The sequence below is a fragment of the Delphinus delphis genome, chromosome 7 (genome assembly GCF_949987515.2).
Source record: "Delphinus delphis chromosome 7, mDelDel1.2, whole genome shotgun sequence".
Lineage (NCBI taxonomy): Eukaryota > Metazoa > Chordata > Mammalia > Artiodactyla > Delphinidae > Delphinus > Delphinus delphis.
The window spans coordinates 57,851,997-57,873,240 of NC_082689.1; the positions used below are offsets into that span (position 1 = coordinate 57,851,997).

A 21,244-nucleotide genomic window follows, 5' to 3' on the forward strand; every position below is an offset into this window, starting at 1 on the left:
CCAGATGCCTAAGATTTTCCTATTAGTTTTGCCACTATATAGGTGTACACATCTGGGAAACTCTTTTGACCACTGCACCCTCAGATTCCTTACCTGTATATTGGGGGGTTTGGTCCCTTTCTGTTCAAAATTCCATGCTTCTATATGAAAGGGGAATTTTTAAAAAATTTAATTATAAAGGCAAAAACTTTCCTAGATTAAAAAGGGTATCTGGAAGCTAACCTAAGGTCCCTGAATAGTCTATAATCCCCCTGAAATTGTGTGAAAAAAGTTTGGTGGCTGTATGTATACACATAAACATTTTTCTAGGAAGAGAGACAGTATTTTCATTGACCCTCAAAGGAAAATTAGGTACCCAAAAGTCTGGGGACCTCTGATTGAGAGAGTAAATGGTGTTTTTAGTTTTTGCTTTATCTAGTTGTGAGCAGATCAGCAGCAATCTTTACACGGTTCTAAAGTCTGTCCCACAAAGCCTTCTTGAGTGTCTCATTTATCTTCATGAGCTGTGTGTTTGTAATTTTTCACGAGCAGAAAGCCTGTTCAAAATCGAGTCCTTTTCATTAAAGATTTAAAATTCTGGGGATTTCAAGATTTATTCTGATATTAGTGGCTAAAGGAGAGCCCTTTTACTACATCAGAAAATTTCAGACATATAGCATCTTAAATATTTGCCCACTGATGTTGAATTATTTTACTATTTCTTTTTCTCTTGAGGTAACTGACGTGAAACAAAAGGCTGGCTCCTCCTTCCAACCTGCTTTTCTTTTTCTTCTGATCTTTGAGTCTGCTGTGAAAGGATGATGAATTAACTGTGGTTCTATTTGAAGTAGTAATTTTCATTTTTATAACGATTTTGATCCTCAAGACGAATTAAATAGAAGATATTGATATAATATTCTTAAAAGAATTAGTTGAAAAGTAGAGAGAAGAGGAAAATGACATTAGGGAACCTGAGGAACTGAAAGAGGAAAGATGCAGCCAGAAAGAAATGGGAACCAAAGAGAAAATCTACATGATTAGATGCTGAAATAGTATCAAATCCCTAAGCAGAGAAACAAGAAAAAAGGAGGGTTAAAAACAAAAACAAAAGCAAAACAAAACCCCCCAGGAAACAATCATAGCAACTAGGGAATACTGAATTTTTGAATACATTCAATGAAAACGACAAAAACCATCATAACCGAGCTTTTCAGTAACATCTTTTGCCTGATAATCTCAAGGCGTTATATGGCTTCTCGTTTAATTAAGGCAAGGACAGAGGCGATCAGAGAACATCACAGAAAGAGGGATGCTGCCAGTGATTAACAGATAAATGCAAAAAGCTCAGGGGAACAATCTTTTGTGGTAAAGAAGTGCCAATCGGCGAGAAATGTTGATTTTTCCCTGAGGCAACATCAAAGAGGTGTAAAGTAAAAAGAAGGAAATTAGGTTTAAACACTTAAATGATTTTAGGTATTCTCAGATGCTTTTTAACCGACGACAGTCTGACCAGAACTACTCTTAGTGACTCCTAAGTCCAAATGGAGAGGAAAGCAACATTCAGTGCTTCTGTTCGACTCTAGGCTCCCTTCCCGGAGTCCTATAGCTTCACGTCAAGGGCTCCAGACTCTCCGTTAACCCCGGAGGCGCCGGGGGAGAGAGATATCCTCAAACGAACCCGATCCCCAGATGACCCTGGCTGGGTCCTTGTGTTCACGGAGCATCCTCCAGTGACTCTCCTTTCGAGTAACAGCTCCTCTCTGCGCCTCTACAAATCCCATTCAAGAAAAAACCGGGGATTTCGGCTAAAACGCACACCGCCCCGCCCCTCCCTGGCTCCAGGAGGCCGCCTCCCGGGCTGCTCAGGCGGCTCCCAGCGGCACGGGGCAGGAGGGGCGCGCGCCCCCGGCGCCCGCGCGCGCCCGTTGCCATGGGAACGCACGGGGCTACGCCGCCCTAGGGGGAGACGGGAGGAGGCGCGGCGGCAGATCCTGTGGGAGACGCTATCGCAAGATGGCGTCTGCGAGGCCGCGGGATGCAGAGTGAGCGCGCCCCGCCGGGCGCTCTGCGAGACTGCTCCTCTCCCCGCCGCCGCCGCCGCCGCCGCCGCCGCCGCCGCCGCCACTGCGGCGCCGCCTCTCCTCCTGCCATTGCGCCGCGGCCAAGCTTCCCCGCCTCGCAGGTACCGGCGCCCGCGCGCGCTCCGCGTAGTGCACAGATGGCAGCGACAAGTGCCGGCTCGCCGAGGGCTAGCGGGTCCCCCCTTGTCCGGGTGCGCCTGACAATAACGCGTAAATAACTTTTTCTTGCAGCGGTGCCCTGCCTCCCGGCCTGCAGCCTCCTCGCGCGCCAGCGCCCCCACCACGCCCCTCCGACTCCCCGCTCCCTCCGAGGTGTGAGCGCATCGGGCCGATGCGGTGATCTCCGGCCGGCCTGGGAGGAGCGCGTGGACCGGCGGGCGGCGGCGAGCAGTTGCCAAGCGCCTTTACAATGGCCCTGACCCTGTTTGGTAAGTGCAGCCCTTTGGCCGCGCCGCCGCAGGTGGGCCGCGCCGCGGGGCTCGAGGGCGGGGGCCGGGGCGCCTGGGGAGGGGACGCCACAGGCGGTGTCGGGCGCGGGCCGGGGCCGCGGACTTGGGCCGCTCGGGGCGCCGGGCTAGCTCCCTCGCGCCTCTCCCATTGTTTCCTCTCCAGGCAGGGCCGATGGGCGTGTGCTCCCCTTGCCAATTCTGGGCAGGGAGGCTCTGAGGTCCTGGGTGTTTTGTAAACGGAAGATTCTCTAAGATGCCAACTTGGGAGCGAAGTTAGCTGGTTGTTTCCAAACCTATGTTTCTCAAGTCTGTAAATAAAGGTCCTGGAAAGTTTATTCATTTTGAACAAGATGTCTGTGCATCCCAACCTCCCTGGAATTGTCAAATGCCTGTGTTGATTCCTGTTGGATTTTGGGGGAATTTTTTGGACTCGGTATGTTCCTTTGGAAACAAGAATGAGTGGTGAATTTATTTTAATATTTGCTAAAATTGAAAATGTTGCTCTAACAAATAGAGTAGACAGAAGAAAGTTGGTACTGAAGATAAGTAGTCTCAGGTGAATAAGTAGTCTCAGGTGAATATCTTTGAGTATTTTACGAAAGTGTTATTTCTGTGGTGTAATTACTGTAACATTATTTCAGTGATTAAGACTTAAAGGTTTTTTTGTTTTGTTTTGTTTTTCCCCAGAGTCTGTAATGACAATGGGTTGGAAAGAAGGACTGAAAAAATTATTTTCTTTTACAGAAACAAACTGTGGTACTTACGTACTTTGCTTTAAGAAAACTCAATATGTGAAAATTTAGATGATCAAAGTATTCAGTTTTTCAAAGGAGGAAAGTCCAATGATATGTACCTGATAGCTACAAGGACAGTCTTAGTGAGTTACTCACAATATCAAGTTTCCAGTTACATTTTAATAATGTCATTTGATCAAGCACTTTACAGGCATCACATACCACAATGCTTTTTGATGTAAATACTTCAGAGTGAATTAATCTGCTGAAATTAAAGAATTACTTTTAGTTAACAATCTTATTTTTCAAATTAAATTTAGACCCAGAGAGGTTATTTCCCAAGGTCACATGGCCCTTTTGTGGCAAAACTGAGCCTAGGACATAGTCTGTCAATCTTCAGTCTGGGACTATGCTTACTTGGCCCAAATACCCACAGTACTAGAAATGACATTTCTTATTTGGTGGTTCTCCATGAGTGTTTTAAAAATGTTTCTTCTTTCTCTGAAAGAAATAATAAAAATCTCTTGTTTTTCAATACCTTGTATCAAATATGCATTACTTAGTAGAAGCATTTCCTTAAGTGTGGACTTTTTTGGTATAGAAGTTAAAAATGATGGCTTTACTAGTAGTTGATATTTTCTTTTGAAGAAGCATTTATCTTACATTGTTGTAGCTAATACATAGTAGTAAAATCTACTGCAGTAAATTCTCTTTAAAACTGTTTTTGACTTTCCTTCCTAAAGAGAGTCTGCATTTTCAAGGTTTGTTTTCAAAGATAAGATTTACGAATCAACGACTTTTAAAAGACTGACATTCTCGATGAATAAAACAGATAAATTGGGGAGACATGGAGTATGTGATGAGGCTCTTTTAAATGGATTCCTAAATTATTAAATCTTTAACTACTGAGGTAGAGGTGAGGAATGGAAGAGCATGGAATTTGACCTCTAGAAGAAGGTATAAGAAACCACTCCCACCCCTCAGGATGAATAAAATATCTTTAAAATTTTAAAGTCATCTTGTGGGAATATAGAATTTAGTTTGCAAAATCCAATTTGGTTACAATTTTTAAGAACATTCCTCTGTTGTAAAGCAAAGTATATCTGTGTGCAGAGGCTATTTTCTCAGTAATGATAGAGCAGCAGTTGATCGCAAGAGTGTGGCTGCACACCACCATCAGTCATCTGAGATGTCGGTTAAAAATGTAGATTCCTTTGCCCAGAGACCCACGGAATCTGCATTTTTATTTTTATTATTTTTATTCATTTTTTATTTATTTTAACATCTTAATTGGAATATAATTGCTTTACAATGGTGTATTAGTTTCTACTGTATAACAAAGTGAATCAGCTATACATATACATATATCCCCATATCTCTTCCCTCTTGTGTCTCCCTCCCTCCCTCCCTCCCTCACTGTCCCACCCCTCTAGGTGGTCACAAGGCACTGAGCTAATCTCCCTGTGCTATGCAGCTATGTATATATGTCCATGCCACTCTCTCACTTCCGTCCCAGCTTACCCTTCCCCCTCCCCGTGTCCTCAAGTCCATTCTGTACGTCTTCGTCTTTATTCCTGTCCTGCCCCTAGGTTCTTCATAACTTTTTTTTTTTAGATTCCATATATATATGTTAGCATACGGTATTTGTTTTTCTCTGACTTACTTCACTCTGTATGACAGACACTAGGTCCATCCACCTCCCTACAAATAATTCAATTTCGTTTCTTTTTATGGCTGAGTAATATTCCATTGTATATATGTGCCACATCTTTATCCATTCATCTGTTGGTGGACACTTACGTTGCTTCCATGTCCTGGCTATTGTAAATAGAGCAGCAATGAACATCTCTGTGTCATTCCAATTTTAGTATATGTGCTGCTGAAGTGAGCACGAATCTGCATTTTTAGAGGAAGGGGATTTTAAAGGAACTCCTCTGTGATTCGAAGGCCCATTCAAGTTTAAGGACTATTATATTAATGATAAATACTAGATTTGCTCAAACTTGCCCAGTTCAAAATAGCTTTTTGAATATGTTAAGAGCAGTCCCCAAGGACTGCTAGAAGAAATAGATTTTATTTTAGATATTACTATTTAACTAATTGGTCTTAGTCAGAAGTACCTCATATCCCTTCTTAATAACCAACCTAGAACCGAGGAACAATGAAATAAAGTTCTAAGAGCTGGTGAAGAGAAGGTAGGAACAAGAAACTAGACAGGTGTGACTTTTCAGCCATCAAGGTCAGAGCTCCATAGAGTTTCTACCTAAGCCTCCCCAAAGTAACCACTGCCAGAGCTGAGGAAAAAGCATCCTGTCAGGTCATCCCTTGGCAGGAGTTTCTGTCATTTATAGCTAAACAGAGCTCTGGTTTATAGCCCAGCCAACTGATGAGATTGGGAACTCAGTTGCACTTCAGCTAGGCTAGCTAAACCTGAATAACTCTCTTCTCCACCTGGGTAGAATTGGCTCTGACATTGCCCCTGCTCCCTGCCTTTTTTTCTTCTTACCATTTATTTACCGTCATCACTGCCATAGATCACTTCTAATATTTAGGATTACACTGTAATTTCTTACATTCTTTCCTCACACTTTTCTACTGCCATGGAAACCTTTCATTATGCTGCTCTTTTTGGCATCTTTCACTATCCTGACACACCTGCCTATGGGCATCTTGGCAGAGATCCTTTGGAGCAGTTAAATGGGAATGGAGTATTCTTTGTGGTACAGTTAGGAAATGTTCTGATTTCCATTACTGTCCTGGCATTAAAATGTATTTTTAAAAAGACAGCTGTATATTTTCAGTATGATTTATTTGACAAAAAGCTAATTTTATAGGGAACTCCCACTTGAATACACTCTCTGCTGAAATTTTAATTTTTCAGACGTTGCTCATCAAGGAATATGAGAGGGAGTTACCTAAGCAGCAGGGTGCTCCGATGGTGAGAGCCCAGCTACTTTTTTTTAGAATGTTTCATCTTTTCAGCTGTCATTAAAATCACCATCCTTATTTAAGTACTTGTGCATATTCCTTCTTTAACTGGTGTCAAAAAGTTAACATCTCAGCTTACATTTTTTTTCTTTTAGTGTTTGCAGACTTGGCACTATGTAAGAGAGATAAAAGAATTATAGTTGTTATACCTCTGATAGTCACCATCTGTGTACAGTGTAAGAGGAATGTTGGTTATGCAGTCTTTTGAGGCACATCTGCCCCTGCAAATAACCATCCTACAAGCATTCTGATCTTTGAAGATAGGAGATAGTGATATGTGTAATTACAAACATTTGACACAGTTGTCAAGAAGAGTTTCAGTTTCTTTTAGATCAGTGTTTTTCAACCTTTTTTTAAAATCACCCTCTGTAAGAAGCCTTTTAGACATTTTTTCTTAATTGTTCTCTCCATGAGACTCTGTTTATGGACTGTATGTTTGTCTGCTTTATGCATAAAAAGAGTCAAGTTTTTTGACTCCCAGAAGCTAAGTTTTGCTCCCTTGAGGGCAGTCTTACCCCCATTGAGAATACATGTTTTAGACTAATCTAAAGCAATCATAAGATAGTTAGGCAGAAAAATACTGTTTGGTTGTGCTTTATATGTCATATAATAATAGTTCTGAAGGAATGACTTAAGGACAGTAAGCTATATGTTTTTCACCAGATTGATTTAACTTCAGTATTAGCAGTTTGGTCCATCTTTTTTTTTTTTTTTTTTTTTTTTTTGCGGTACACGGCCTCTCACTGTTGTGGCCTCTCCCGTTGCGGAGCACAGGCTCCGGACACACAGTCTCCGGACGCACAGGCTCAGTGGCCATGGCTCACGGGCCCAGCCGCTCCGTGGCATGTGGGATCTTCCCGGACCCGGGCACGAACCCATGTCCCCTGCATCGGCAGGCGGACTCTCAACCACTGCGCCACCATGGAAGCCCAGTTTGGTTCATCTTGAGAGCAGCCGTGACACAGAGTTCCTTGCTGAGGCTGGGGTTTGTGTGCAGCTTTTCTCAAAAGTCCCTCTAGTAATGATAATATCCTTTGATATGGGTAATTGATGTTTTCTCAATCTTATAAAGTATCAGTAACAGCACCTTTAAAGAACTTTTTATCTGCAATATATAATCTAAAAGAAGTCAGTGAACTTGCTTTGCAAACCCGATGAAAGACAAATTCTCGAGTCTGGCCTTAACAACCAATTACCGGTCATAAGTCATTCTTACATAGAAAATGATTCCCATAAACTTTGATTTTTTTATTAATATCCTACTGTACTTAAAAAACAGAGTAGGAGAAACTAAGAAAGCAGAATGATGTAACCATATTTTATACTGAAAACTGATATTAAAAAAAGAATCATGTCTGTCAAAATAAAGTTACAAATATACATTCCTAATTTAGCTCCTTATATTTAAAAAGCAGGATGAGTACTTTGTGAACATACTAAAACCACTGCTTTGTGTACTCTAAAAGGGTGAATTTTATGGTATGTGGTTTCATCTCAATATAAGATTGTATTAATAAAATGATGGGGGAGGGTAGGAAATCAGGTTGAATAGAAGGAAAATTTACTTCACTTAAACTGTAAAAACAGAAAATACTATTTTTATTTATTTTTAATTTGTTGTTATTGTTGTTGAGTAACAGCTAATTTGTTCAGGATATAAGGTGATCACTTTTGTTCCAGCATCTTCTTTTGCACAGAATCTTGCACACATTAGGCAGTCAAAAGATACTTGCCAAATTGAATTAATGCTTCTCTTGTAACTTTCTATATTATATTCAAAACCATAAAATAATGTCTGACGCCAAACCGTTAGATTAAAAGAGCCAGACACCATGGATTGCAAATAGAAAAAACTTCATTCAGAAAATACTATTTTTAAAAGAGTGGTTTTACAACAGGAAGCTTTAGAACTCTCCATGTTTTTAGAAAGTTTTTTTTTTTATTTTTATTCCCCAAGGAACAAATAACAAACTTAAAAATTGATACGTTAAGATACCCCTACCTGTTTTGAATGGTTGTTTTAAATTTAGAAAAGCAAGCACTTCTTGGAAAGACTTATTGCCAGACAATGGAGTAGTTTGGGGAAGAAGGGAAGATGAGTCAGGCCAGGCCTGCCGCCAGCAGCTTGGTGGCGTGGGACCACCTCATTGTGTTTCATCCAGCTGTGCTGAAAGTGGTTCCTTTCCCTTTCCACTGGGACTTTTTACCTTTGGATTTCATTGGACCTTGTATATTTCATGGTGTAAAGCAAGCAGAAAAAGGATGTTGTCCAAGAAACATGATCTCCACTGGAATAGATTTTTATGACCACAAACTTGACATTTCAGAAACGGAATGTGTCCTCTTTAAACTGCTAATCTTTCCTGATTTTCCCATTTCTGCGATTAACACATAGCTTCAGCCTTTATTCTTTCTGTCATATACTTTTTATACAGAATGTTGTTTTTCAGCTCCTTAATGGCTGTGAGATTACTTTGTCAGAGATGATTTTAGGATTTGAAGTAGCTTGTAATAGGTGGGACAGACAACAGGTATGTGGATAGATGTGCATTTGAGGGTTATGTAAACATCTGCCTGACTGAAATATTTCCCCTGCAGGCCTTTTATGGTGAATGAATTTTACACCATTATATTAAAATTAAAGCATGTTTTTTTAGCCTATTACCTGTAAAGAATAACATGCTAAATATAGATACTTATCTTCATATAGCATGGAAGAATGATTTTAATTTATGGACTGAAGATCTTAAAGTAGTAAGACAAACAAGTGATTTGACCGAGGGAGCTACACTGTAAGAGAAAAGAAAGTGGTGGAAGTGTTTGTTTGGAGGGTGGGGCACTACTGAGAGGGACTTGTGTTGTAGGTGGTGGTGTAATAAGCAAAGCAGTATAAAAGCTCAGGACATCTGGGGTGAGGGCGAAAGAGTGGATGATACAGTGGGAAAAGGAAGCAGAAACAAGAAGCCTACTCTTTCATAATTTTCCTAAGGAGTAGCTGTGTAGCCTGGGGTGTGTTTTCCTATTTAGTGATTCATTTACTCATCTGTTTGATGAATCGAGAGCCTAATATGTGCGAGGTATATATTAGTTCCTGTCCTCAAGGAACTTATATATGCAGTGGATGGTGACAGAGAAAAATGTATAATGTGCCAGGGGGCTAATGCTGTGAAGAAAAATGAAGCAGGGTGAAGAGGATGGGGCTAGCTATGCAGCAGAGTGGTCAGGGAAGGCCTCACAGCAAAGGTGGATTTTGAGCAGAGACTAGAAGGAAGTAAGAGAAAGAGTCCTGTGAAAATGGGGAATCACCTCGTGGAACAGGATTTAAGGCAGGGATGTGCTCAACAGTTTTGAGAAACAGGAAGAAGGGCAACGTGGCTGGAGCAGAGTGAGCTGGGGAAGTGCTAGGAGGTGAAGGCAAAGAGACACCTGGGGGAGGAGGAGTGTTGGGGTCACAGATTATGTAGGGCTCTGTCCGTAAAGCATGGTAAGGACTTCAGATTTTACTCTGAGTGAGATGGGAAGCTCGTGGAGGATACTTCCGTAGCATGAAGTGCAGAGGAAAGGGCTTCGATTTTGGAGTAAGAGAGCTACGTTTAGTCCTTTCTCTGCCAAGTGTCAGCTCTAAATCCTAGTCTCATTTTCCTTATTTGTAAACAGGGGCTATTAATTCCCTTAACACGGTGGTTGAAGATACATAGTAGCTAATATTGTTACTAATATTATTATGATAACTATTAGCAAAGATCCAAGATACCAACAGAGTTTCTCTGTTTTTTTCACAAGTCTGTTGACCCACTTGAAAAAGTGGTTCTGCAATATTTCTGTTTGTATGTGTGGCTAAATATATGTCACATGCCACTGTAGACTTTGTCTGAGAATGCTCTGGTAGAGATCTGGTTCAGGGAGGTACAGGGAAGAGCAGAGAGATTTCTGATAGTGCTGGGCACTTGGTACTTTCTAGTGCACTCTGAAAATGTAAAAAATACACTGGCCAAGGCTTACTTCTCTCTTGGGAGGTAATCCAGAATATAGTCAGGTCTAGCCCCAGCCCCCATGACACTTAAAGTATATCAAGGACTGTGAGCTCAATGGCTGGCACATAGTAGGTGCTCAATCCAAGTTTATTGAGTGAATAAGTGAATGAGCGAAGAATAAACATGTGACAGTGGACTGTCACTCTATACACTTATCCTGTAAACAACCTTGAATCAGTTTAAACACTTATCTTTTTTCTTCCTCTATTATTTTGGGTTATTCTTGCTTATTGTATTAGCGTCCATAATTGGAAACTCAAACCTGCCTCTTAGAAATTTATTAGTCTAGCAATTCACTTCCCTACCTGAAATCCTCCAGCGAGTACCCATCACCATTAAGATTAAGTCCAAATTCCCTAGTTTGCATATAAGGCTGTCAGGATAGGACTGCTGCTGGGAGTTCCCTGGTGGCCTAGTGGTTAGGATTCCGGGCTTTCACTGCGGTGGCCTGCATTCAATCCCAACCACAAGCCACTCAGTGAGGCCACAAAAAAAGGTAGGACTGCTGCTTACCTACTTATTTGGCCTCATATCTTATCCCCTCCTCAGAGGCTGTGCTTCAGGCATGCTGAAGGACTTGAAGTCTCCAGAAGGGACTGTACCCAACGTGGCTTTGGCATCATTGCTCAAGCCCTTCTTTGCCCCACTCCCCTCTACACATCTCGCAAAACTCAGCTTGAATAGTCATCTCTCCTGTGTGGTCTTTGTGAGTTAGTTACACCTTTTCTGCATCCATAGTGCTGTATATATGTCTCTGCCCTGCCACTTTTCATGTGGTGATATAATGGTTAGTTTATATTGTCCTATCTTCCCCATTAGGTGAAGTTCTTTAATGGGAAAGCTATGGATTTCTTTCTGTCCTTAACAACTGCCACTGTGATGCAGCCACTCAAGAGCTAAACAATAAAGGTTTCAATGAATGTATGATGTCACAGTAGTCTACTGTATTCCTTAAATTTGGAAGTTAATTTTAAGGCCCAAATCCGTATGGTATATGATACACACTCTCTAGTTTTCATAATTCTTTTGTTCATTTCTTCATTTTTAAAAAACTTTGGTAAATGTGCCATCATACCATCCCTTGGTTCCATGCTCTAATATGGAGCCCCAGCTGGAAGCTCGCAGAGGCCTGAATAAAACGGGAGCAGATTCTTTGAGGTTTAAATATAGTATTACTAAGCACCCGCAGATGTTTCTAAATTATTTGGTATAATTAGATAACAAATTCCGCTTCATTAAACTATTGTTCCTTTTCATTTCAGTATTACAAAGGAATTGCACATAAATTAGCTTGGTTTGTTTGTGCTTTACCCTCACAGTAGCGAAGGTAATCAAATTGAATAGGAATTCAGTATGCAAATGGCTAACTTAACCTTTTAGAGGTCAGAAAATAAAAACAATATAATCCTTCTCTCATAATAATAAATTTGTGTGCTACATGAGCATTCCTATTAGTTTTCGTATATTCATTAGAAGAGCAGATATAAGCAACAGTTTCAGCATTCATATTTTTAAGTGGAAAGAAAAGGAAAATTTTACTTATTAACACCTCTCATTGTTCCAGAAAGAATCTGAGGTGGTTTCCAAAAAGATACAATGCAAGAGGATTAAAAACAGTTAAGCGTGGGAATTCGTTTTTCTCTGTCTTGTATCATTAGTTCCTTCCTCTCCCCTGAATCCTGGATCGTTTCCCTCTGATTACAGCCATGCTTTCCTATTCTATATGAGGGCGTTAGAACCCTCTCATGCCATCCTGAGTTATTGGTGGCCCTCTTCTTACCAGAGGTTTGTTGAAATGGCATTCTGTATACACCCCCCCCTCCTCCTCTACACTCTCTCTTCTCAGCCACCATATTTTATCATTATTGGTTATGAGACATTTGTGAATGTCATTAATCTCTAGTGAAAAAAAGATTGACAACTGTGAAAGGAGAAACTTTTCTGACGTTTGTTGAAACAAGGAAGACTTTCTTCAAGACTATTGCAATAGGTGTCAAGACCTATCACAATAGGAGAGAGAGATCAGGCTTAACTCCAAATATAAGAACAAGTACTTCCATAGTTGAACAGTTTCCAGGGTAGAAATATAAAGCATTCTCTAATTTTTTCTATAACTTTATAATACTTTAAACAAGTTAACAATAGTAAGCATATCTCAAAATCTCTCATATATTGTTTTTGTTGTCTGATGATCTTATTTTCAGTCTTTAAAGGAAGAAATGCATATATTCCTGCAGTATTGATACATGTCAAGGGCAGATATGTCATTTACTTTGTGATTGGTTGCTTTTGTTAGCTTGACTTTTTCCAAAAGTTTCTGGTGAAATTCTGGTTGAATTTATACTGCTTTTTATTCTGTAGAAATCCTCTTAATCCTGGAGAAGGGGCACTAAACAGTAGATACTACACACACAGGGCTTGTTAATTTAGGTTGTTTTGCTGGTCCCTTTAATGTTGCATTGTGTCCAGTATTCACCTGAAAACAGAATACTCTCCCTCCTTGTGGAGAGACCGTGCTAAAAGTAAGAGAAATGATGGGTTCTCCTGATTTCATACACGTTCTCTGCTCTTTTAGACTTTCTCAGGCCATTAGCAAGGAGATGGTGAAGAGCCCTGCCTTGTTCAAGCTCCCTTTCAGGACTCGGTGGGTTAGCCAAGTTCATAGGACATTTGTATATTAGTCCGCCATTTGGAAACTGGCTTATGAAGTGTTTCTAAAGTTGCTGAATAGAAGTCACTAAGCAGTGGACCAAAAAGCTAATGCTAGTGATTGTTTTTCAGAGTGTGCTGAAACCCAAAAAGAAAGATGAAGTCTGTGGTTTATAGAACATTTCATGTATTGACAGTAATACTTCATTTAATTGTGAAAAATTTTTTTATGAAAATGATTTTGCCACTCCTATAAGTTGCTTTTGGTGAGCCTACCTATTTAAGTCTTTGGATGACATTTGTTAATATTCTCAGATTTAGATGTTATAAAAATGCTCATTATATATGTGTGCAAAATATGTAGTTAAAGATGAGAGCCATAAAAGCAAAGTTCGTGTGTTTTTTCTTCATTATAACGTTGAAAAGTGAACCAGAGACTTTTAAGTTATATTCTTTGAATGAGAAATGATTCTCAACTTGCCAGTTCACTCTTTTAGTTGAACTTAAAAGGATAAATTATTTCTAAAGAACAAGAAAAAAGAACAAGATGGATTAATTATACAGTAATAAAAAGAAAGGAGGAAACAGACGTTGCTCTACAGTAGGGAGACTTGCAGAATACTTCGAGGCCTGTCATCCTGAATTTTCCAGACAGATGGCTCTGCAGTTCTCTGGAGAGACAAGAACCTCTTTCTTGGGCTGCCCCTGCCCCACCTGCTGTTCTGCGTCTCTCCAGACAGAGGAGCTCTTGCTCTCTCTTTTTTCTCAATCTTTCACACAACCTGGGGAAGGATGGGAGGGAAGGAGCAGTGATTGCACACGCAGATCCCTTGTTTCTCTGGGGTGAGACCTCATTCAGCTCCAGGTGCCTTTTGACTTCACTCCTCTAATCAAAACTTTTCTCCTTTCATCTTGTTTTTCAGTTATCATAATTGACCTTAGGGAAAACAGAGGCATTTGAAAACTTAAAAATGATATTTTGAAGTAATTTTCACTTAATCAAAAGTTAATAAAAGTCTCTACAGAAAATATCCAATGTTTCAGGTCCTGTAATAAGCTATTTTCCGTTACCAGGAGAAGAAGGAACATTAACGTATGCTACGTGTATTAATGTTAGATAATTTGCAAAAGATCTGTCCCAAGTAGTCTTTTTCATTAGTAAGGTTACATTTAAAATAAATGGGCACTTTTTTTTTTTAACCAGGAAATGAGAGAGATCTTAACAAATGTAAACTACAACTCTTTGATGAAATAAATTTAAAAAAATTTTATTTTATATTGAAGTATAGTTAGTTGATTAACAATGTTGTGTTAGTTCCAGGTGTACAGCAGAGTGATTCACTTATACATATACATGTATCTATTCTTTTTCAAATTATTTTCCCATTTAGGTTATTACAGAATACTGAGCAGAGGGATAGATTGGGAGTTTGGGATTGACATGTACACAGTGCTATATTTAAAATAGGTAACCGCAAGGACCTACTGTATAGCACAGGGAACTCTGCTCAAAATGGGCACTTTTAATATGTTGCTTACTATGTATTTTCAGCCGCCATAATTAGATGGCAAGGTACAATTTTTATTTATTTTAAAATTTAAACAGAAGGCTTATGGAAATATAATTAAGCTCCATTTAATTAGTAATCCCTAGATTGAGAGATCAAGAATTTATAATATCTAAATTTTTTTTATTGAGAAAATGCAGCCACTTTTAATAATAAATTCTCTCAATCAGCACTTTTTCAAACTTACGTTATGATTTTAAGGCAGACTTAGAAATGGTAATATAAACTGAAATGAGTGAAGTCTACCACTTTAAACTCTCATGTTCTATATTTCCGATCTATTTCCTTAAGTTATATCCATCTGAAACTTTTTCCTAATTATAAAAATACACTGTTAATGCTGAAAACTTGAATGAACTGGTATATTTAACACCGTATTATCATTTTACATACTCTTTTCTAAAGAAAGCAAACCAAAGATGAAATTTAATAGTCTTCACGTTTTATTTTCCAGTGCCTTATTATAAAAAGATGCATAGCTCCTGAGAAAGCTGCTGTAGAAATAATGTTATCTATCATATTGTCACAAGGCAACTAAAATATTATGGTAGTTATGTTGTAAATAGTCATTTATAAAACTCTAATAAGAAAGAAGTCATTGTGGTGGGCCAAAGAAAACATATTTTGGGGTTGGTGGTGAGGCAACTCTAGGCCACTATGTAAATTTAGAATATTAATATTTCATCTTTAATATTATATGAAAAAATAAAACGATGCTGTTTCTAAAGTCTAAAGAGGATCATATGAGCATGACCCTGGGCCATCTTCACATACTACGTACCTTAACTCCTAACTCAGCTTGTAAACTTTTGCTTATAAGACACACACACACAGGATCTATGGATGTATCTATTTATTAGTTCCACTAAACTTTAGAATTCTTGTTAACTTTGCAATTGAGTTTTTATAAACAACAAAAGGCCTCTATTTTGCAAGGTACTATCCTAAGACTATTTGCTACATTACAAAATTAGGAGAATTATTCTAACTTCTCCACTGACTAAATGCTCGTAAAATCCTTTTGGTATATAAGATTCTCAGGCTTCATAGTTGCATAATATATCTTACCAGCCTAACTCCTGAGGATGCTCTTAAGATCAAATGTGATGGTTTGGCTATAAATATTCCAAGTGCTTTAGAAGAAGGATCATAAATTCACAAATGTACTTCATTACAGTTATTGGTATTTGGGCCCTGGAAAACTGAATACTTTGATTTAAATTAAAGTAACATTTTGAATATTGAGAACATTGTATTGAATATTAGAATGATTTGCTTCTGGAACTGTACTGATGAATAGAGTGAAAACATTTTCTAGGGAGTCCACAAGATGGCGCTTGCCAACCTGTTTCCTTGGTTTTTCCTATCTTAAGGAAATTTGGCAACAATTTAAGAAGGAATATCTAAATATTAATGTATTTTAAATGCTAAAGCTTAGATTTCCAGAAAGCTTGACTCCTTAAAATTGATGAGCTTCAATTTAACGTTTTGAAAAGTGCTCATTTCTAATATCGGAACTAAGAGTCTTTGCTAAAGTTTAAGCTTATTTTGAAAACACACTGGGATCTGTATAATACAAGGGCTGCCTCCATTCACCTCTATTTTTATTCACACCTATTTTTAAAGAATATGTGATTCTTTAATATGTGATTTGTGAGACATCTAGTCTAGACATCTTAAGCGATTGATGTTTATAAGGACCTGGCCAGTAGTAATTGTTCTAAAATAAACAGGAAGGTGTAGTTGGAATATAGTTTAGAATTTCTAATTATGAATGAGATTTAATAAGTGGAACAGTAATGAAGGGTAACAGGAATCCACCCAGTCATAATATGGATTACATTAGGCTTCATTTTTACTCTTGTGCCTTTAGCATTTAATTAATACTGTTTTACTTGTTTACTGTTTACATTAACATTGTTAGGGAAGGGAATCGTATTAAAATTATGTTGGGGTTGGTAAGGGAAGTTTTATATTTGTTTATTGTTTTGTGAAATCCTGTGCATAATTTCAAAGAAAAGAGCTATATTCATAAAAAACTTAAGAAAGTATATCCAGTAAAATTTAGAGCAAATTAGGTTTAGGTCTGTAGCATTCCATAAGTCTGATTTTTTTTTAGCCTCATCATAAAAGTAGTCAATAGAATCAGAAGAGTCGTCAGTAGGATCAAAGGCCTGTCATGAAATAAGAACAGTAAAAGGAATTTTCTGTTGAAAACGAGGTCAAACTTGGAAAATCTAAATTAAAGCTTACAATCAGATATTTTAGATGATTGGGAAAGTAGTCATTTTTCACCATTCTTATGAAGGTTTGTGGAAAAAGAATCTTGTGTATATGGAGAAAGAATCACTAAGGGTTTCTTTTCAAAAACAATTATCATAAGTGCTGGCTGCTAAGCTTGCATAATGAATGTGTTCCGTGGGTAGGCTGCACATTGAGACCATTCCTTTGTCAGCTTTCCCTTTCCTATATCAAGGCTTCAGTGTTCGGTTTCAGGTTGCCATCATTTACATCATACTGTTTTGCACAGGATCTCCTTTAAAAAGGCTTATATAACACAATCTCTTTAAAATTCAGTAGTTTTCATTGAATTTACGTAAACATTGAATCTAAGCTAAATTAGTTTCTGAGCTAAGGGGCTTCCTGAGAAACGTTGGTCAGAGAAATGTAACATGGGAACAGATGTAGGGGATGTACACATAGCACACAGGGCTGATTCATCCATTGGCATCTTTGAATGCTGAGATCTTAAGATTTCATTTTTAAAGTGGTTAGATTGTTTTTCCATTGATAAAATGAAGATTGTGCTTTCAAGTGTGCCTGTTTCCACGTTTTTTCCTAGAATTCTAAAAAAGTTCTGAAAAAAAATCAAGCAATAAAATTCCTTTCTTTATGTCTTTAAATTCACAGTCCACATTTGAGACCAAGTGAAAATGAAATAGCTCAAACTGAAATGTGTTCTTTGTGGGTCTTTCCCATCACATCTTTAGAAAATGTAGACATGGATATAATTGTCAAGGAAAGGATTTGTCTTTTCAGTGGGTTGACTGATTGACTTTTTTTTTTGTTTCTAGAACACATGAGTTCTAAAGCTTGATTTAGACTTAGATACATTTTACTCATTTCTTCTTCTAATCGCTTAACAGTGACCTGTTAAATTTGAGATTTTTGGCCCTGAGATTTTTTGGCCCATGACAAACACTATTTGAGATAATTATTGCACCCTCTGATCAAGTTGTACTTTATCAGTAGAACTACTGACGTTATCCTAATAACAGTGGAACTGTAAAGGAGCCATATTTATTTATTCCCTAAGGATTATTTTTCATTTTAAAGTGTCATATACATACAGAAAAATGTACAATACATAAGCATATTTAAGTAAAATACACAAATATCAATAAATAAAAATAGTAAAATATAGATGTCATAAGCTTGATGAATTATTACAAAGTGAACATACCTGTGTAACGACTACTCAGGTCAAGAAATACAACATTGCCAGCATCCTAGATAGTCCCCTTTGGAACCCTTCCTAATCGCTATCCCCTCCAGCCTCCCCAAAGTTTATTACTATTCCAATGTCTAACACTATAGATTTAATTTTGCCCGTTTTTTTTTTTTTTTTAACAGCATTTTTTCTTTTTGGTGGTGAGGATGAAATGCTTTTTCATACTAGAGTCTTTAGTAGAGTCCAATTCAACCTGGTAAAATGCTTCTGAATCTCATAGAAGGGGAGGGAATTGTGTACGTGGGGAAACACTGTATTTTTAAAATACATTTTAAATTATAAATTTAAAAAATGAACATGGTATTTCCTGGTATATAACTATCTATTTTAAATTTATTTATTTATTTTTGACTGTGTTGGGTCTTAGTTTCTGTACGAGGGCTTTCTCCAGTTGCAGCGAGCGTGGGCCACTCTTCATCGCGGTGCGCGGGCCTCTCACTGTCACGGCCTCTCTTGTTGCGGAGCACAGGCTCCAGACGCACAGGCTCAGTAGTTGTGGCTCACGGGCCCAGTTGCTCCGCGGCATGTGGGATCCTCCCAGACCAGGGCTCGAACCCGTGTCCCCTGCATTGGCAGGGAGATTCCCAACCACTGCGCCACCAGGGAAGCCCACTATCTATTTTAAATTGCTAAAAGATGTCAATGGCAGGTGAAGGTATGTGCCGTTGCCAGCAGAAAAAGGGACCTACAGTAACACAACCTCACATTTGTTTTTCACACTTGCTGCCAAAGGCAGAGGAGAATAAATAGGTGGGGTTAGGGATTGCTGGGGGACATTTGAGGGTCATAAACTGATATAACCATAAGCGTGGCATTTCTTTGAACTCAGAAAAAATTATTTATTACTGCTTTGCTTAGTTAATGGACAGAGTGCTGATGAACTGAGATGTCACTTTTGGAAAACTGCGTTGAATTAAGGAGTGTCGGACTCATAAATTCTTTAACACAAATGGGAAGAATTTTTTTTATTACTTTGGGAGATATGTTCAGGCAGTCATAGAAAAGATGCTGAATAGCCTGGGCAATGTTTTTGTACTTCACTTAGTGGGAGTTTCAGTAGGTGTGACCTTATTGAGAAGTTAAATTGCTTTGTCATATGAAAATATTTGTTAAAGGGACGTTTTCAGTGACAAAAGATAATGGTCCTGTGAATGATACAGTAGCTTCTGCAGTGCTTTATAGCCTTGATGCTGAGAATCTTCACATAATTTTACCTGTCTTCTTTTTAGCCCAGTCTCTTAGATATATGCCTGTGGAATTTTTTTTTTTTTTTTTTTTTTCCCAGTACGCCAGCCTCTCACTGTTGCGGCCTCTCCTGTTGCAGAGCACAGGCTCCGGACGCGCAGGCTCAGCGGCCGTGGCTCACGGGCCCAGCCGCTCCGTGGCATGTGGGATCTCTTCCCGGACCGGGGCACGAACCCGTGTCCCCTGCATCGGCAGGCGGACTCTCAACCACTGCACCACCAGGGAAGCCCCACCTGTGGAATTTTTTAGTTTATCTCAGAACTCTTGCTTTATCATCACTTTGCAAAATGACATGTCTACATAGATGTTATTATTATAAATATATGAACAAAGGCCAAATTATTAGAATTCTTATCCAACTTGAAGTTAAAGAGCCAGGTTAGCTTCCTCAGCCAGTTGCTTAAACAGATCTTAGAGCACATTAAGAGGCATCATTTGATGATGGCACCTTTCTCCAGTTGGGTCCCTCCTCTTGCCGGATGTGGATTAACCTATATCCAAGGTGCAAAATTTGGCCAAATTTCACATTCCAAGATGATTCTCAAACCAACCTGTATGGAAGTTTTAAGCTTTTTTTCAATTTGCAAATTAGTTTGAAGTCAAGCTGCTTACTTTACTGTTCCCACCTAGGACGTGTCTTCTTTTTAGTTGCAAAATATATTTGGGGCTTTTCCTTCAAATTTTACATGATTACAAATCACTGGAAGAGTGATAATTTCATTACAGGTATTTCTTATATAAAAAATATAGGGGCTTCCCTGGTGGCGCAGTGGTTGAGAGTCTGCCTGCCGATGCAGGGGACACGGGTTCGTGCCCTGGTCCGGGAAGATCCCACATGCCGCGGAGCGGCTGGGCCCGTGAGCCATGGCCGCTGAGCCTGCGCGTCTGGAGCCTGTGCTCCGCAACGGGAGAGGCCACAACAGTGAGAGGCCCGCGTACCGCAAAAAAAAAAAAAAAAAAGAAAAAAAAATATATAAAGGCTTAGGTTCATTTGCTAGTTCACAACAGTTAACCCATTAAAAAAATAATTATTTTAGTACATGATATGCTTTTTGGATGATGACTGCTAATTGTTACTGATTCATTAGTTGTGGTTGAGGAAAAACAGCATGCTAATCACTTTTAGAAAACCAGGTATACCTCATGTGAATTTCTTTTTTTTTAAATCATTTGTACTTTCCAATGTACTTTAAGCTTGATTATTCAGCCCTTTTCTTTTAAACCAATGATGCATGCTCCCATTTGGAAACAGTTTTAAAATCATAATAAATAAAGGCTGTAAAATTTCACATGGAAAGAACACGACATCAGGTATTTTTATGTTATGGAGACTCATCATGTCAGAAGAAACAGAACTAAATGTAGTGCTTACAAATGTGATCAAATACAACTACAGCAGGAAATTTAACTGATATGTGGGGGGTTGTGGCCTTTTTTTTTTTTGCATATCAAGTAAATAAGCAAACAAACCAAACATTTGTTCCTAGGGTGAAAGTTTTTTTTCCTTCTAAATCTTGATGTTGGATGTTTCTCCCTTCTGGGTGAAATGAAGATTGCAGAAGTTGTGTTGGTCAGTGTTACTAGCCTGTCTTTTTCTCAGAGCATTAGCTAAAAAGCATTACCTTTTATTAAGTGTATTTAGACTTGACAATAAGAATAATGTCCTAATAACATAAAAGTTATGTTATGCTAGTAACAGCCAACAGTTCGAGTTTTGTTTTTTATTTTTTTGAGTAGAAGCATTTCTACTCTTAGGGCTTTCATAACTTCCCCATCCCAGAGGAAAGCGTGAGTCAGCTGGTAATACAAAAATTCCAGAATTTTAAATCTTGGCATAAAATTGCTGTGAAAGGATGCGCCATGTTAATCCTGTGTGCATCCTAAGTGTTGCTTTGTACCCCTTGGGCTACAGGTGGCCAGAGCCTGCCACTAGACAGGTTTCCTGGGTTGACTGTAGGAAAAAAGGAATGGAAGACTGAGATTCTGGCTTGAGTGATATTATTAGG

At 38.8% G+C, this 21,244-nt stretch overlaps 1 protein-coding gene across 1 annotated transcript in view; it reads left to right on the forward strand.

Annotated features, from left to right (window-relative positions):
• The first annotated feature begins 2,454 nt into the window (after nt 1–2,454).
• Nucleotides 2,455–21,244, forward strand: part of CHN1 (chimerin 1) — a 173,529-nt gene continuing 154,739 nt past the window's right edge. The window contains exon 1 of the mRNA XM_060016554.1: nt 2,455–2,488. Within this exon, the coding sequence (XP_059872537.1) occupies nt 2,470–2,488 (19 nt within the window). The 5' untranslated portion in view covers nt 2,455–2,469. The remainder of the gene's footprint in view (nt 2,489–21,244) is intronic.